This window comes from Anas platyrhynchos, chromosome 23, assembly GCF_047663525.1.
Source record: "Anas platyrhynchos isolate ZD024472 breed Pekin duck chromosome 23, IASCAAS_PekinDuck_T2T, whole genome shotgun sequence".
In the NCBI taxonomy this organism is placed as follows: Eukaryota; Metazoa; Chordata; class Aves; order Anseriformes; family Anatidae; genus Anas; species Anas platyrhynchos.
This window is the reverse complement of record NC_092609.1, coordinates 1,278,707-1,296,982: the sequence shown is the minus strand read 5'-3', so window position 1 is coordinate 1,296,982 and position 18,276 is coordinate 1,278,707. Positions and strand designations below refer to the sequence as shown.

The 18,276-nt window shown below is 40.4% G+C and overlaps 1 protein-coding gene and 1 long non-coding RNA gene across 12 annotated transcripts in view; one reads left to right on the top strand and one right to left on the bottom strand.

Moving 5' to 3' along the window:
* Positions 1-18,276, top strand: part of UNC5D (unc-5 netrin receptor D) — a 196,233-nt gene that overhangs the window by 125,700 nt on the left and 52,257 nt on the right. For 10 of the 11 annotated variants that reach the window (XM_072027140.1, XM_072027141.1, XM_072027139.1 and 7 more), the window contains 2 exons: positions 5,998-6,141; positions 10,314-10,417. In XM_072027140.1, the coding sequence (XP_071883241.1) occupies positions 5,998-6,141; positions 10,314-10,417 (248 nt within the window). Of the gene's footprint in view, positions 1-3,531; positions 3,674-5,997; positions 6,142-10,313; positions 10,418-18,276 lie in introns of those variants that run through there. The other variant, XM_072027142.1, reaches the window with a different exon arrangement.
* LOC110353909 (uncharacterized) overlaps positions 11,543-18,276 on the bottom strand; it is a 130,990-nt gene continuing 124,256 nt past the window's right edge. The window contains exon 4 of the long non-coding RNA XR_011804721.1: positions 11,543-13,510. This is a non-coding gene — a long non-coding RNA (uncharacterized lncRNA). The remainder of the gene's footprint in view (positions 13,511-18,276) is intronic.

The window sequence follows — 18,276 nt, the reverse complement described above, 5'->3', positions numbered from 1 at the left end:
CCCCGAAAACCAATGGCAACATCAGTATATTGCATGACTTGACATTTACCTTCACCCCCAAGCACTGATAGGTATTTGGTAAGTAATGAAGTTAAGCAGGAGAAATCCATTGTGTAAAAGTGTATATCTAAACAAAGAGGAAAAGAAGGGAGAAAGTTGAAAATGATCAACAGATTTTATCATGCCTCCTGCACACCCTCTATCTTTTCTCATTTAGAAGAATCTTGATAAGTATTGCAAACCAATTTAATGCTGCACCGTCTTGTAATTTCACAATTCAGTTTTGTTATTGCTTTCCTCCTCTTTTTAAATTCCAAGATTGCTAGGCAACTCCAAGTATTGGAAATAGCAGCGTAGGCATAACATCCTCTCTATCAATATAAGAAATTCCTTTTGAGAGGAAAAAAGCTGTTTTAAAAAGAAGATATGTCTCCTAACATGACAGTGGTGTTTGGAATTCTTTTTAAGTGACACATTCTGAAGAAATTTCATACTAATGGCTTTTTGTAAATGCTAATCTGGATGAATTTTAATTTTTGCAGTTACCTTTTCAAAAAGACTTTAATAGGTGTAACCTTTACTTCTAAAGGCAATGCTGAATCAATGTAGGAGAAATGTCGACCCTGAATGTTTTCCTTCCATATGGTTAATGAAAATCTGTCATGTGAATACTGCAATTATGTTCTTGAAGCTTTGGATTAATAACAGAATGAAAAAAGATCAAGCAACTTTAGGTCTTTGGTTTTTAAGTGTGGTGGTTTTTGCTGTTGTTGTTCTATGTGTGTGGGTTTTTTTATTAATATTAAAACCAGTAACATTGAGTTTTGAAATGTGGAGGCACAGCCTTAGCAAATGGGATCTAAAATATAAGTGGTGCAGGTTTTAATTTAGCCCAAGAACAGAGCTACCCCTTAAAGTATTGCTATTTGAACAGCGTGTGGTCCAGACAGCTCAGGGGGTTTGTGTGTTCTGAACGCTACCCCAGTGGTCATTAGGCACAGAAATGGAAGCAAAGGCTACGGTGTAATGTTAAAGGACAGTCCTGGATACTCTCTCCCATGGTGTATCCGTATCCATACATTATTTTAGAACTCTTACCCAGTCTTCAGTAAACAGCAGACTTGGGTTTTGTTGTTGTTTGGTGTTTTTTGTGGGGGAGAATAAATATGCATACTGGCAGTGCCCTCATTTCTGGAGTCAAATCTGAGCATAAACACGCCTGTTACCAGGCACACGCAGTGTTCTGCATGCTGCGTGGGCTCCGTTGGTGAGAAGCTGCATGAATTTGTGCCACAAATGGTGCCTCTGGTTAAAGGGAGCGCTCTGGTGTGCTCACCAAAAGGAGGCCACACTGAGCGAAAAGGGGTCTGTCCTTCTCCATTCCTCCACTGCTTGTTATGTGATGACAGCTCAGAGAGGAAGCTTTGAAGAGGGGTGAAAAATAGGAGCAACAACAAAAAAGAGGAAACTTAATGCTGACTGCAAGAAATGTACCTTAGCATCGCTGCCAGCATGCTCCTAGCCAAGTGTATGCAAGAAGTACTTGGCAGTGGTACTTGAAGGCACACTGCTGCTGATGGATTTTACCTACAGCTTGTTATTGTGTATTTCTAGAAGGACAGGAAGGACAGCTGCTGGTAGGCAATGGGTATATTTTGTCATTGTGTTGAATATGAAATGCAATTTCACAGGCTACTATTTTCATAGGGGAGAAATACAAATCTTAGAGTAATACATAATCAATGTGTTAATTTGCACAAGAGGATGGATGTAGTTTTTGTAGTTTTGTAAGGTCCATGGATAAATACTGGGCTCCGACACATGCTGAGGATGTACAGGGGTCCTGGTGGGCTGAAGGAGCTTGCACTGAAGTTGTTGTGGCTTTGCTGCTGTTGATGCAGAAGGTCCAGGCAGGCAAGCCAACACATACTATGGCTATGATGGATCCAGGTTCCCATCTCTGTGCTGTCACAGTCGATTGGTCAGTTACAGACCAAGTTATTTCATCTTCTCCCGTGCTTCCTGAGCTGCAGAAAGAAGTAGTCTGCCTTTTTTTTTATTTATTCCATAAATGTAGCAGAACAGGAACTTCGCTCACTCTATATACGTGGAAAGTAAGAGCCTGAGCTACTAGATGCTATTGCGATAATAATATAATAGTTATGGTTTGACTCATTTTCTTCTGTTTTATTTGTTTGTTTTTGTTTTTTTTTCATCTGAGAATTAGTTTACAAATATTTCAACTTTTGGTTTCGCCACAGGATCAAACCTGCTAAGAGTAACTAGAGTTTTCTTGTCTGATAAAGAAAAGGATTACAGCAATAACTGCTGTCAGCGTTTTTCTCATTTAAACAAATAAAGCTGACAAATGCTGAAGTTCTGTGCAGCTCTGTTATGTTTAGTACATGGAGAGCAATTATTCATCTGCTGCCAGCATTAGTCTATCTGCAGCTAAACCATCCAGCAGTGCAGAAAGCTTATTAGCATATCAGTACCAGAGTCATAATTTTATATTCTGCAAGGCTGTACCGTGTAACAAAAGATGATGGTTATAATTTGCACAATAATTTAAAGGGTTGGACTTGCAGTGCTTATTAGAGTTTTACAAGTTACAGGTAAAATGTTGTTCGTGTTTATGATGTGCCTGTTTTTCATTTGCATGGATTTTTCGTTCTGTGTCATTTCCTATGAACAATTTTTCTGGCATTTCTTGAGATGCAGAGGGCAGGTGAATACATCTGTTGATAAAATATAGTGCTGATGAAGGAAGAATATATGCCTCTGTTCCCAGCAGGTTTGCTCTTCATAGTTGTTCCTAAAACAAATGAAAATATGTGTGCTTCCTCCATAAACAACATCTAACTTTCCCCAAAGACTTGATGTTCTCCAGATCAGTTTTGTGGACTGGGAAATGGGGAGACCTTTGCAAGGGCCTGGATCCCTACCTCTCCCCCTCTCAAACCTTGGACCCCCAGCCCTCACAATCGCGTGCTGTTTGGTTGCCTGACTCAAAGCACATTAAGCATTGCTTCAGAAAATGCAGCCTTATCTATACTAATTAAATAATGTGTCAGTGAAAGGAAGCGCTAGGCTGGAGAATATTCTACCTTAACAAACCTGAAGCTGCAGATGCCTGTATTCAGTGATGACTGCTCAGAATTTTACAGCAGCAATGAGCCTAGAAATGGCTCCTGCTCTTACACGTGGTGATTTTTCTGGTTGGTATCAGGGAAGGTTCTGTTGCTTGCACCAGTAAGCTGTATAATAGGTAGTTCTCAACTCCTCATTTCCATTCGCTGCATCCAAAAATTCCTCGAGTAGCTCAGAAATTGAGAGAGTTCAGACGACAGACAGTGCATCGTAGCCGGGTGGGGGAACGGTAGCACTGTCAGCAAGGTTGTGGTTAACGGCGGGTGACAGGGAGGATTTTCATCCCCAGGAAGATGCTACACGGAGGTCACGGTGGGGATAAGCTGAGGGGTGGATGGGAGGTGAGCTGGATGTGCTCAGGCCCAGCAGGAGGCTGAGCACACCCAGTAGGCCCCAGCACCTTCACAGGAGCGTGCAGGGCAGCAGGGGCACTGATACGGGGCACAGGGTCACACAGAAGTGTGTGTCAGCTAATTGAATGCTGGACAAGTGATTGCTGACCGAGACAGGCCGTCGTTGATAGGTCAGCATTTGTCAAGGACTAATCATTTTTCATCCTTGTCAAAGAAGTCTTTAAGTAGATGGGTTGCAACCTTGTTGGACGTGGCTGCAAATTAGCTTGGAGTTGGAGGCTCTGGAGCTTGATGCTTCGTAGCTTGGACTGAGATGATCCAGGGACTGCACACAGCTTCATTTATCAGAGCTTACACTATCAAAAAAGTATGTGTCTGTCAGGGTCGTACAGCGTGGCGGGACATGAAATATTCAGCCAGTTGAGGCCTGCTGTGGTCCAGGTCCTGTGCAGCAGGACTGAAATGCCAGAACTCACTGCCGTTATCTTTAACTTCTAAGGATCACTACAGAATGGTTTTATGGCTGAGAATTTGAGGATTCATTGCTGTCAGAGCAGCCTGGATGTTTAAATTGAGATGGTGCACTTCCAGCATACGTTTTACAGTCTGTGTCAGCAAGGACAGGAGCTGCTGACAGACCTGCTGAGCTCCGGGTGTGAGGTTTCGTTCCTAATGGCTTGTTTTCATGCTGGCAGAAAACAAAAGGGGTTTTTTGTAAACAATTTTGAAAAATGCATCAACATATTTAAAAAAAAAAAAAAGCACAAATAAAAACAGCCAGGAAACCTCTGTTTGTTTATTACGGAGTGAATAAATATTTGAGTGACTAAAATGATTATTGAGTCAACTTAGGAAGCTGTCACAGGTTTGGCCATATCTTAAGGTGTTACTGTGAAATATGACAAGCCAAACAGGATAAATGGAAAGAAATAAAAATGTCCTTTGCCTATTGCTGAAAACGTAGCAAAAATTTTGACTTGCTTTGTAGTATTTAAAGCTCGCCTGACCTTCCCCAGCCCTCTTCCCTGAGCATCCCCAGTGGGCCTCATCTCTCTTGTTTACCCAGGGAACAAACTGGCTTCCTGGTGCCTTTCAGAAGTGAAATACCCAGCTGTTAATGATGCCTGAGATTAAGTAGAAGCCAATTTTTATGGAGTTCAGGTTTAGAAATTTCTTGCTGCTTTATAAACTTCACAGGCATGAAATATTTTAAGATTGAGTTTTCATTCATTTCCAGTGAAGGGGAAATAAGTATCCTGGGACTGCACCAGAGGAGAAAAAGAAGAAAGTAGTAGGCATGAATTCTTTCAATTTTCAAATTAATGTTTTTCTGACTAGCTCTTTTAAATGATTCTTAATGCCTTTTAACCCTGATTTGGATTATGTTTCCTCTCCTCAGCACTGTCGTACAAAAGAGCTGCAGACATGGCAACCATCCCAAGCATGTAAAATAAAGTGTCAGGCTTACAAGACTTTGGTCTTTGTTGTCTTGTATTTACCTGCAAACTTTGACAGAAGCAAATGCTTCTGGTCTGAAGGGCAACACTGCTAAATTTCATCTCTGCTCAGGAGGTTACGAAAATGTTGGCAGACTAAGAAAAAGCACAGGACTTTCCCCATCCTTACTCCCGGCTAGCCTTCATTATTCCATTAGATCCTTCTCTCAGTTCTCTGGGTGAAGCTGATTTCTACCTTGGGAAGAGATAGGTATTCGTTTTAATAAACAAGCAAGTTTGCAGTAGAAAACCAACAGCAGTGCACTGCAGATGAATTCAGCAAGGCTCTACTTGAGGAAAGAAACTGGATAAAATAAGTCGGGTGCCTCTCTGAGGTTATAAATGCTTCTTTTAGTGAAAGCTGAAAGAAAAAAAAAAAAGTCAAGGCTTTGCTTTTGAAGCTGGATCCCTTGGTTCCCGTGGCAGAGGACCATCTCCATTTGTGAGATGTGCCATTTATTTCCCCTCGTCTTTTCTAACAACTTCCAGACTCTACTGGTTTGAGCTTTGCTTTCCTCATGCTGCACTTGTAGGGCAAAGCTCTTCTCTCCTGTGTGAGGAAACAGCTGGAACCAAGACTGGAATTCAGTGGGGCTTTGTCAGTTCCTGGCACGCAAGCATAGTTCTGGATGGGGCTACTGGGGTACTTGGGAAAGGTTTTCAAGATCACTAAGAGTTAGGTGGAATACAGTTTTATTGCATCTTATAAAAATCCAAATAAGCATTTGGGAGAAAAAGGCACAAGATAAAAGGTTTCTGAAGTGTTACATTCTTGCAAAGACCACAGTGGGTGGGTAATTCTTTTAACCCAGTGCATTGTGACCTATTCAGCTTTTAGGATTTAATTAGCAGTAATATGTCATTATCAAAGTAATTAGAGCTTTGCCTTGATTTAAAATGGAATTGTTTAATTAAAAGAAAAGGTTTGGCTAACCTTAGCTTTAAGCCCAAGTAAGATAGCCTGTATTGGCTAATTTTCTGTTGTCTTTCCCCTTCAGGCTTGAAAATTCGGGAGGTGTATATCAACGTGACGAGACAGCAGGTGGAGGACTTCCATGGGCCAGAAGATTACTGGTGTCAGTGCGTTGCATGGAGCCACCTAGGGACCTCAAAGAGTAGGAAGGCATCTGTCCGCATAGCCTGTGAGTAAATGTTCTGCTATTCTAGGTTTTGTAAGGCATGGAAACATGCTGTTTTTTTAGGGTTAAATACATATTGATACCAGTGAGGCACTATTGTCTTTACAGGTGCTCACTTTGACATACCATAGAAAAGCATACCTTTTTTTTATTATTAATTTTTTCAGAGCTTTCTTTTATTTTAATGTGGATCGATTGATTTGCATTTACACTCAGCAAGTCTGTTTCTCTCAGAGGTTCTGCCTGGATCACATACTCACAGTTTCATAACAATGCAATATGATAAAAGAGGCTAATGCAAACTGAAAACCCCCTGAAAAGTGCCCTTTTGCTCCACATAGGAGAGACGGGTCTAAAACGTCTGGAAAACCATTTGACACTATCTAATATGTTTTGTATAAAAAGTGCAAAAATACACTAGAATATTTTGTAGCATGGTGTTCTGAATTTAATTTTCAATATCAAAGCATACTATTGGTTGTCAGGTATGATAAGATGTGGGGACAATGAGATGAAGGTAGGAAAAATTGGGTTATTCTAATCAGTAGAGGAAAAATGTTAAGCTTTAAATAAAAGCACTGTAGATTAATTAAGAGTTATGATGAGCAGGCGGGAACAGTTACTTGGTTTAAACTCCTTTAGCACAAAAGACAAAAATTTTTAACATAACAGGGAGCAGAGGACAACTGTTTCCCCAGATGGAAAGTGTTCAGACTCAGTCTATCTCTGTTCTTCATATCTGAAGTACTATGCTGTAGTGTTACCACTCTCAATCAACGATTCATTATCTGAAAAAAAGATGGAATGGAAAATGTAATAAATGCCATCATAGTAAGAGGGACATCAAAGGACAGAACCCAAACACAATTGTTATTTTGAGACTGTGGAGATACTTGAAGACTCATCCAATTTTTACCCTGCAATTAGATCTGCTGCATTGTTCTAACAGAATCAGAGCCTGAAAGCGTCCTTTTGCAGCACTGCTGCTAGCAGGAAATTACTTTCCCCCAGTCTGTTGTGAACCCTTTTTCCTTTAAATCACCACTTCAGGTCTTTATAGACCTAGTCCCAGGAAATGATGACAACACGCTGAAAAAAGATGGGAGAAATGCTTCTCGGGAGGGAATGGGAACGCAGGGGGAGGTCTCGGTGAGTCAGGAGGCTCAAGCAAGAAACTCTGATTGCTAAATTTATCAGATAGCGTTCTAGCAATTTGTGATAAATCTTTTTCCCTTTTTCCTATCAGGATAACTAAAACATTTGAAGTAAGTAATAGGACAATGTACCAACTCCGTGATTTTATAAATGACAGATTTTTTAGCTGGCTGATTTAGTTTGAATGTGTAAATATGTGTAAACTCAGGTTTTTTATTTTACTGCATTAACTGTCATAACATTGAATGATCTGATAATTCCTAGGCATTGCTGAGCTGCAAAGGACTATTATTCTGAATTGAATTTTTATTGACTTTTCTCTGCACTGTGATTTCCCAACCCCATAACATGGCAATATGAGTAAAAATCAGAATGAGGCGAAGCAGGTGGAGCCGTGTGTTGGGACTTTTAAACCCGTCACTGTGGTACCAGTTCTCCTGCAAGCTGCATCCCCAGCTGCCATCCCTAACTGCAGATATCGCATTAGCCTAGCAGGCACTCCAGAGAGCACTCTTCATTTCTGCTCTCTGTAATGTCATACTGACGGGCTGAATGTTGCATCCGAGCACGGTGTGGCTCCGCTACTTTTACATGCAGCCATGTTTTTTTGTGAAAAGAAAAGCAATTCTTGAGTGCGGAGATGTAGGCACTTTTTAGTAGTCCAGACAGAGCAAATGAATAGCTGCCAGGAGATGTCTGCAACAACTCCCCTCCATGAGTTTCCAGAGCTCACCCTTTCATGGACCTGTGCCACCCTGTCTGCGGTGAACAACACAGCTACTTAATTTGGGGCATGGATTTCTGACCTAGAGAATACCCTGCAGAGGGCTAGAGATGAGAATGTGCAGATCTAATTTGTGATAGCATACGGAACTTGTAACCATTTCAGAGATTTTTCACAGCACCTGTCACTGTGATGTGTAGTGTCGACTTCTGTCTTTCCTTTTTTCTTTCTTTTTTTTTTTTGAACGTATAGTCTTGAGGTTCTAAATTGTGAGTTGAGTCCAAAGCATTACAGCACTTTATATTTCTCAGAAAAAGCAGGTAAGTATTTCCTTCTGGTAGTGCAGAATGCAGGGAAAGCGAGAAGATGGATCGTGCTCCATTTTTCATCCTAATAAAGACATTTGTAGGCACAACTGCATCTGAAGTGTTAATGAATGAGTTTTTAAGTAGCATACTGAAAAAAAAGATTGGTTATCTGTGTGAAAAAATCATCATTAACAAAGAATCATAAAAAGGAGAATACATGCACTACATGAATCTTCTCTCTAGTGACTGGCTGGCTTGCTAAATAAGTCTTAATGTATTTTATAAAATATATTAAAGTGTAACTGATTCAGAGCCTCTGCTGTTTAAGGGGCTGTATTTCATGAAGTGTAAGCAATGGAGAAAATTAAATCAGTAAATCCACACTGTGGAATTTGAGACACTGTTTGAAGAAAATGAGTATGTCTAATGGAAACATCCTAACTCTCAAAGCACGTGTTGTAAGTAATATTCCTTCTGTTATGCTTCCCTATCACAACAAGCAAAACTTTACATAATCATGGGCATACCTGGGTCAGGTCAATGTCATTAGATACAGGTTTTCTTGATGTTGTGATTTACCCGGACACTTGCACACAGAAGTCCTGTGGTCACATCGGTATGACTCAGGCAATATGCGTGTTTTCTTATCTTTAATTATTGGCTTGGCCATGGTATCTGGGTAATTCCGTTTCTGAACTGAAGCAGTCTTGTCGTCGGGCGGTTTGGAATGTGTCCAGAGCCTGCATCTGACTGGGAAATTGGCATGCAGAGATGGCAGCGTTTGCTGGCCCTGTGAACCTTCTCTCACCTTACTTTGCTGATAATGCAGCCGTGGGGCTGGTTGTTCTCATCTAAATGTATAGGTTCTGCTTTGCTCAGCATTTGAAGTCTGTGTTTTTCCTTAAAGAAAAGAAAATCTGGGTTTCTCCATGGGGAGAAAGTTTGGAAAAAATGTTTTTTTCAGTTTTTTTTTTTGTTGAAGCATTAAATGTAATACCTCACACGCTTTCTCTGTCGTTTCCCAACCTCCCATAAAGCAAAATGCTCCGATACTGGTCTTGTGCCAGGATTCTAGGCCAGAGGTGGGAGGCATTCAGACACGTAGACCTCCACTTTGCTTATTATGTCCTCACCTTTGCAGTCCTTGCTCTGCTCATGGAAATAATACCAGGAGTTGTTCACATGCAAGTTGGTTTAAGGAGGACCAAAGCAATAAATATTATAGTAGCTACTAAACTCCTATCTCTACCATAAGATAGAAAAATTGAGTTCAATCTAGGCATGGGCAGGGGTCCCGCATGATTTTTATCATCTAAATAGAAAGCACATCAATATTCCTGAAGAACATCATGCTGGAATATTGCCTAGGGTACATGTTCTAAAGCAAATCTGTTGGAATCCTGGGCAAACCTCAAGTTCATGTGCACTCTTTTTCATTTATGCTAGATTGCACAGCCTCCCTCCAGCAATCAGATCTTTTTTTTTTTTTGCTTTTGGATTCTTGGTACTGGATAAATTGATCTATTTCTTTTCCCATATTTCCCTCCAGCTTGCAGTCCAGGCAATCTAAACAAACACACAGGTTAGAACATTTTATAAAATACCCTGGCACTGATCAAAGGCAGCATGCACTAAGAAAATAACTCACCCAGCCTTGGATTTGTTGGTGTTGGTGCAAACAACACCCTCCAACAGTACTGTGCCCTGTAGTCACCCACTTTCTTAAAGATAGAGAAAAGGAAACTCAGATATAGATGTAGTATCTCTCTACCTCTCGTCATCTGCAGAATTGTAACTGTCAGTTGTCCATTGCTTTACATGCATCCTTAGGAATATGCAAGGCAGTGTAGTTACTTATGTAGCCTACATAGTATTGTTTGGGGAAGAATGGCTTTTGGAATTCCTGTATCTCAGAATTTGAAGTCTGTATTTATCCAGGTAAAGTTGCACTGAAGCTATAATGAATTATTGCATTAAACTCTCTGCAGATTTACGAAAGAACTTTGAGCAAGACCCGCAGGGGAAGGAGGTTCCTATCGAAGGGATGATTGTTCTCCACTGCCGGCCACCTGAGGGAGTCCCTGCAGCTGAGGTGAGGCTTTCTGCATCTTACTGGTGCCTCCTGGGCTGGTGGGAAATGGGGAGAGAAGCAAAAAGGGCTCAGGTGCCATGTGGTTTTCATGGCTTAATATTGGTTGCAGTGTAAGTAAACACTTCACAGAGTAAGTAAAAAACACTTCATGTTTTTGTTACTCATTCAAAAACTACAGTGTTTAAAGGTGAGAAAAAAGTTTTCAAGTGAAAACTATTTAAATTCCATGTGTTTTCTTTGAGACCCAAAAAAACAAATTATGACCTATTGAGTAAATAGGTACACCGACATGGTTTGCTGAATTGATTGCATGCATTTGGCTGGTTTCCAACGTCTGCATAGTTAAATAGCCAAGCAGTGCTATCGTTGCTGGAATTCAACCACTTGGGAATTATTGGGAATTGGGAAGATAATTTTAGAATTACCTGCTTTACAGTCAACAATCAAATAAAATATCTGTGTTTTATGAAAGTTAGAAATTACGTTGAATGAAAAACTGACACTTTAATTGTTTTCTACAAATAAAAATTGTAGAGTTCTCTGTAAGCCCTGATTTACTGTTGTTGATTGTAAAATTGTTATTGCTGCTAATAAAGCCTGTAAATCTTAACAGGTAATATCTTGTTGTGGACAGTAAAATTTCACATAAAGGCTCAGCATGCAAGCCTAATTCTGTGCTCATCAAGGTAAACAGTCTACTAAAAAAAAATTCAGTGTCTTTAGAAACTGGGTATCAGACTCAAATAAATAATGATTATGGTCTGTGACAGTAAGCTTGAGGTTATAAACTCTTTTGGTATATTCAAGTTAAGAAAGACCTGACCTCTTAAATAAGTGGATGAGAAATAACTGAGATAGCCTGTAAGTCTTGCTCAATAATGGTTATGTCTGTGCATGTGGGTACCAAGATGTGCAGAACATTGCAAAACCCAGGGATGGCAACAAATCAATGTCTTTCGAACAAGAATTTATTTCTTTAGAGTTTGGATGAAGCCCTAGATTAAAACTTAAGGCTTGAAAGTAATGGTAGGTGAAGCTTGTGCTTGTTTCATTGGATGCAAAATAGATGCTAATTGTGGCATTGCTTTTTTGTTTGTTTTGTTTTTTTAATCCATACTCTGCATGGACCTGGAAATGCAAACTGAAACCAGAATGGATAGGAGATTCATGCCCCATTTGTGTCACCAATATCTGTCTGAATCCCTTAGAGAAGATTCTGATTATTCTATTCCATCAAGTGCAGAAGTGCAGGCACATTATTTTCCCAAAGAGCACACATTTCCTGTGCTTGCCGTAGTCACAAGTTAATCTAGCGATTTATTTCTGACAATGGCTATGAATGAATGATGTAGTCAAACCTCTAATCATGCAATGCAGTTCAATAAGAGGCAGCTCCTTTACAACTGGAATGAGATTCAAGTTCAGCTCAATTATTTATGTGAGCCTGCCCCATTATCAACAATATAAATCTTCATCTCTGGAATTGTTTTTCTGCAGCTTAAAGGTGTTGAAGACTTGTTAAAGCTAAGGACAGAAATATTAAAAGTAAATGTTCTTTATACAAATCTCCTACACCATAGCTTAATCCTAAAAATCCGAAGTCATTAGTCCTAGAAGAAATGGAAAGCAGGGGCGTTGGTGGTGACAGCTGACAGTTTCCTAGGAAGCACTGGGAAGGAGAGCTGTTCTTTCCCACTATTCCTGTCTGCATTGCTAGTCATTCCTCAAATATTTTTACCTCAGTGACTTTAACCATGACTGGTACTTCCTTTTTTAAAACTGTTTTAGTGGATCTCAGCATAGTCCTTAGTGGGCAGCGGTACTTGGTACTGCCTGCGTTCCCCAGCTGTGTTTATGCCATTACGTGCCATCAGTGGCAACCCCTTTCTGTGCTTTTCTGCAAGAGAAAGTGAGCAGCAACGTTGGGGATCTGCATCTGACAATTCCTGAGATGTCATCACAGTCAGCACCTCTGCCAATGGCACCTCGTAGTGCTAATCTTTGTTTTTCTTCATCTTGGGGGTGAGATGGCAGGGATGACAGGGTGACCATACAGTGATCAAGACCAAACGTCATGAAGAGGTTCTCCAGTGAGAGTTCCTCTGTATCACATTTAGTTGTAATGGGTGAAAATACCATTTCTGTTCCAAAATGAATAAGGCTTCGATAGCTCGTCATCAGGAGCAATGAAAATATCTGGATTAAGTTTGCTTATTTGTCTTAATTTCTGCACACAGCATATATAAAAGCAGTTAGGAGAATATGGATTAAAGGTTTGGATCCATAGTTTTAAAGTATCCAAACTGTAGATGGCTTAAAATTTGACTCGTATAAATTAATTTACAAATAATGGAAGCTAATGTACCATTGTCAATGCTCTGCATGCTCACACAGTTCACTTTTAGTAAATAGTCTTTAAGCTGAATAACATATTAGTGAAAGCAAACAATCAAGGAGGATTACAAATAAAGAACTGCGGTGTTCTAATTCAGCTTTAATTTTACACAGGCATGAATCAAGAGCACCAAATCCTGCTGAGGCAAGCGCTGATTTTAATGCTGCTTTGAAATGCGCTGTACTGTCTTGACTCATTTAGCAGCAAATTTTAGTAGCTTGTGTCAGCTGGGTCTTAAGTAAGAGACATAGAAGAAGCATCTCTCTAAATCTGCATCCTCTTTCCAAGAATTTGATTATGGTCTTCATAGACCCAAAGTCGATCTCCTGTGCATGAAATGCTATTAAATGTGCCTGATTTTTACTACTAATAAATCCTCATGTGGCAACAGCAGCTGAGAGAATTGAGTAACTGAGATACTGTTTTACCCTTGCAAATAGTTCAGGTAGCATTAGCAAATTACTGAACCATTTTTTATTCTGCAGCAGTAACAACGGGCAGGATAGGCACCTGCCTCTCAATGTGGGAGTACCACATCCACAAACCTGTGCTCTTTGGAGCTCGGCTGATCTGCTCCTAGTGTGCTGCCTTTCAGCTTGTGTGCAGAGCCAGGACTGAGCTTCCTTCAGCCCCCGTGTTCTGCCCTGTGTTCCTGCCTCTGCTGCCTTTTTCAGGTTTCTCATCTCCGAAGTTTGCTCCTGTAAAGAGAGGAACGTAAGAAAATTCTGCAGATCTTTGCTTTGGGAGGTTGCTGAGTGTGGAGAACTTTCTGTGCGCATTGCCACAGCAGTAAGAGAATCAGAAAACGCAAACCCTGACACTAGCCATATTGTAAAAGGGTTTTAAATCTTCTTCTTGTGCATTTGCATGGCAAGCAAAACAGAGCTGGTGAGCAGCTGTGCTTGCAGGCATCAGCACCCAACCCAAATAAATTCATTTTTTTTATGAGTTAAACATCAAAACAAAAAAGAAAATCCGTCATTTTAAGTAGAGCATCTGATAATCCCCTGCTGCGGCAAATGTTGATTTAAATATAACAGAATCTCTGCTGGCACGGGCTTGATGGGACCAGAGCCATTTCTTTCACAATTGATGCGGAGTTGGCCTAGAGAAGAGACAGTTCTGGCTTCCAATCCCCACAACAGATTCTCCCCATAGATATGTTTATTAATTGTATGCAATAGGGGCTTCATTTAGCTCAGAGTGTATGCAGTGAGGCAGTTCTGGTATAGTGCAGGAGCTGGACAAACTCTCTGCTGAATCCATGTCTGCTGGTGGGTTTTGTTAGGCTGCTGGGTGGGTACCGTGGGCTCAGATCTCTGGGCCTGATTCTCGACTTGCTGAGGCTGCAAACTTCAGCTGTTAGAAAGCTTTACCACAGCCTACCAGTCAGACACTGGGCATGGTGCAGAGCAGCTTATCGTAGCCGAGATCCGTGTCTGCTCAGTCACTGCAGCACCTTGGGCAAGTGCATGGCTCCCTGCCAGGCTCTGTGAGCTCAGAGCCCATCGGTTTGTCTCTAAAATATAAGAGAGAGATTTCTAGAGTCAGCCCCATGTATGAGCAGCCTCTGCAGCTATTAAAAATGCATCATTATTACAGTATCGTGCTCATCATACTGGTATATGTTTTATGTTTTATCTGTTGCACAGTGCTTTACTCTCTCTGTGTTTTTTCACTTATTGTTGTGAACATTAATTTTGCTCCTTTGCACTATTCCTAGGAACACCCAGCAGTTACTCATGCTGCACTCCCTTGTCTTGCACCAAGGAAGTATTGCACTGGTTTCAGATGATTTTTAGAGCATGTCCTTAGCTTACAGCCTCGCATAAAATACTCCCTGCATTCAGCTGTAGCAAAGACTCTCAAGTCCTGTGTGGAGCTTGGAAGTGGCTGCCTTGGAAATATGAAACAAAGACTAACTAGAGCAAATGAGGTGTAGCTTAGGTCAAAAATGCAAGTGAAAGGTTTAAGTGGAAAAATGAAGTTACAATAGGCCTCAAATTTGGTTGCAAAAGCAATAGAAAAACCACGAGGGGGGTTGTCCTGGCCATGTTGTGTCAGTTCGAAGGTAAGTCTGTGGGGTCTGTTCCTCAGTTTGTCTGCTCACCAGTTACTCCTGAATTCCTGGACTGCTACCAGATTATGCTGCTTCCCCACCCTGAGCCCAACTAACTTCACAGTCAGTGGATTTGACATGCAGGGCTGACAAAGTGTGAACTTTGGGCATTTTCACATTTGTGCCTACTCTGTTTACCCCTCCGATAACTATAAACTCAGAAGAAGGCAAGAAATTAATGGGTGTGCAGGAAGGCACTAATTGCAAGGTGATGTTGGCAAAACAGATGCTTCAAGTGTGAACAGCAACAGAACTGGCATTAAGATGCCTCCTTACCCCGAGCCAATTGAAATGAATGCAAGAAATGGAGAAATTATACATGAGATGCAATGACAGTAGAGTTCAAGTATTCCAGAGATAGTCTGCAACGTCTAGGAAGATTGACAGCCTCAACATGCTGGGTTTTGGAAAAGAAGGAATCATTTAGCACCTGTCAGCCAGCAGCCTCTAAATAACTTAGCTAGGATATTGTTTTCAAAGAAAGAGGGAGGAAGGAATGAAGCAGGAGAGGAAAACCTAATAATAAAAGAAGGGGAAGCCCATTTTAAAAGAGAGAAGGTGTTATGTGGTGCCTTCATTTGTCTATCCTGATTTTTCATTCCTTTTCCCCCTTCCCCAAGTTCTCAAGTATTTTCTCTTCATTCATCTCAATCCTGGAAAACGGTTCATCAGGAGACAGTTGTGCAGTCCATCTTGGGATCTCTCAAACAGCAATATGCTGAAGCCAGAGCCGTACGTGTGGTTCTGTCAACAAGTGATGCACACTGATTTTGCTTTCTGTTCATATAATTCCAGTGGCTTTTAAGCAGTGCTCTGTTTTATAGAGTACAGCATATAATAAGGCCTTTTGTTTCCTCTCCTATACATCTTCTCAAGTGAATTTCTTGACATATTCTTTCCCTATCTGCTCAGCTAACCTTTACTTTTAGTCGTTTTTAGATAGATCCTTTTGCTGCATTTGACATGGTTGCTGCTCTTTCTGTATATTGAGCGTTAGCATTTTCAGTCTCTTCTTCGTTCTGTTCAATACTTTCTCCTCCTTCTCAGCTTAAATAATTCTTCTTTAAAGCATAAACTCTTTGAGGTCTTTTTCCTTTTGTTCCCCTTCAGCATACAGCTGGCCCCTCTGGGGCTAAAACAACATTCGACAGGTTCAGCATGCAGGACTGGGAAAGTAAAGTGGGATTTTGCTCTTGATGTCGTTTACAGTTCAGTAATGCAAGTTTGAGATGTTGCCACATTCTTTAAGAAGGAATCTGTAACCCTTTGCATGCATGTTCACAAATATAAAGGAGTTAAATACATCTGAGGCCCTAAACCCCATTGTTCTGTTTTTACAAACCTGAGCTTTAAATCAATACACAAAGTGCAAAGCAACAGAGGTGCAAGCTGCAAGTTTCTTTAATGGGTATTAACCCCTCATCCTCAAGAAATTCATTGTTGTACTGGTATTTTCTCTGTATTACAGTCACGCTATTAACGTGATATAGTGCTGATCACAAATATTACCTTGACGGTATTAAAGCAACTTGGGTAAGATTTCATATCCATAAAGCTGGCAGGTTGGTAACCCTAGTCATGCCTTACTGTTTTCTTGGTCTCTTGCCAAAGGATATTTTTCTTTTTACTAATTTTGAGAACACACTGAGCACTGGAGTCAGAGCCTCTCAGCAATGCGTTTATTTACTTGAAAAGTGAAACAATGAAGAATGTGGACAACTTGATGCTGTCCTTTTGTGCAGTTGTGCACCGGTTTGGGTGCAGTGGCTGGAATCAATCTAATAGATCCGGGTGGTTTGCAACAGTCAGCAAACAGAATAAATTACAGCATCCTCCCTTGTTCATTGACGGTAATTCCTTCAAACTGTCTGATTCTTGATAGTTGTGACATTACACTCTGTGCCAACCCAGTCCTGAACTGTAGCCTGGAAAAGATTTGGTCAGGATGCATTTGGTTAAGTTTAGGCTGATCTCTGTTCTGAATGTTTTATGCTATTAGTGCTTCAGCGAGTAAAAATAAATAAATAAATAAAATAAATATTATTTGGATATGGGAGCAAAAAAAGTGCTTGCTTTTTTAGCTAGTAATTTGTTCGACAACTGGTTTTAAAATCCTTTTGATATTTTGGACAGGTGTTGTGATACATTGGGAGCACATTCGTAATGAATCTTCCGTCGGTGACAGAAGGGCCCTGCAGTTCTCAGGCTGTTGTAGCTTGTTCCTGTTTAATTCAGTGAGCTTGCTAATCAGGTGGTTCTTTATGTTTCTTTAATTGGATAGCAAACTTTCATCTTCTGTATTGAAATTAACCATCAGGAGTTTGCATTGTGTCCTTGAGACCTGTGCTTGATGTGAATTTAGTATGACTGAACTTGAAGATGGGCATAAAACTGATCCTCCTGTTTGTGCTCAAGTGCAGCACCTTTTGGAAACTGCCATTGAAGTACACACAGTTGGCCTGTGGTGGATTTAATAAATTCTATCATCTTTTGTAGTTACTGCAGATTTATACTGTTTCTTAGAAACGTCAGGCCTTTTGTATTGAAGAGACACATAAGCCATGATATTAGAGATTAGTATTTCTAACCCTCAGGCTTTCAAATAAATAAAAACAAAACTAAAAACCTGTAGCTTACTGGATTCTGCTCAGCTTTGCTGGAGCAATGCTACAGGACTGCTGCTGCCAAGCGTGAGACCTGCAGCTTTGTGCTGAAAATGGTATTAGCTCAGGGGAGCCAAGTCCCAGCTAGAAATACCTGATGGGGAACGCTATTGAAGTAAATCTGAGCAGAAGTTGACCTTAAGATTTATTCTAAATCTCCTTTATTATAAAAAAATACTTCCCGAGACTAAATCTCTGAATAGCTCATAATTTGAGCATTAGTAGCAACTTGCAGATCTTTCCACACCTACTGTCTGAATAGACTTTTTTGTAATAAAAGGGCAGCTGTTGTACTGAGCCATTATTGATGAGTGTAAACTTGCCTTTAGAGCTCTGCAGAGGTTTGTGGAATACTCTAAAATATCTTGATCATTTATACCCATATCTATATATTCAAGGCTTAAATGTGCTGCATCCAGCTACTTTTTCAAATGGTTAACATAGATTTTGACACCTTAATGGAGTGCTGTAGATGTTTCAGTGAATATCTGCATGAGTTCTGATGGTTTATTTACCGCTAAAGCTTTTAATGAAAATGTAAAATAATTTCTCTTCTGGGCAGTACATATCCCATTGCAAACACATCAACAAAATATGAAACTCACATAAAATTCAAAAGCAGCAAGTATTCCGAAAGCAGCGAGAGTCATTACTGCCTATTTTGCATAGGCTGGTGTATTTA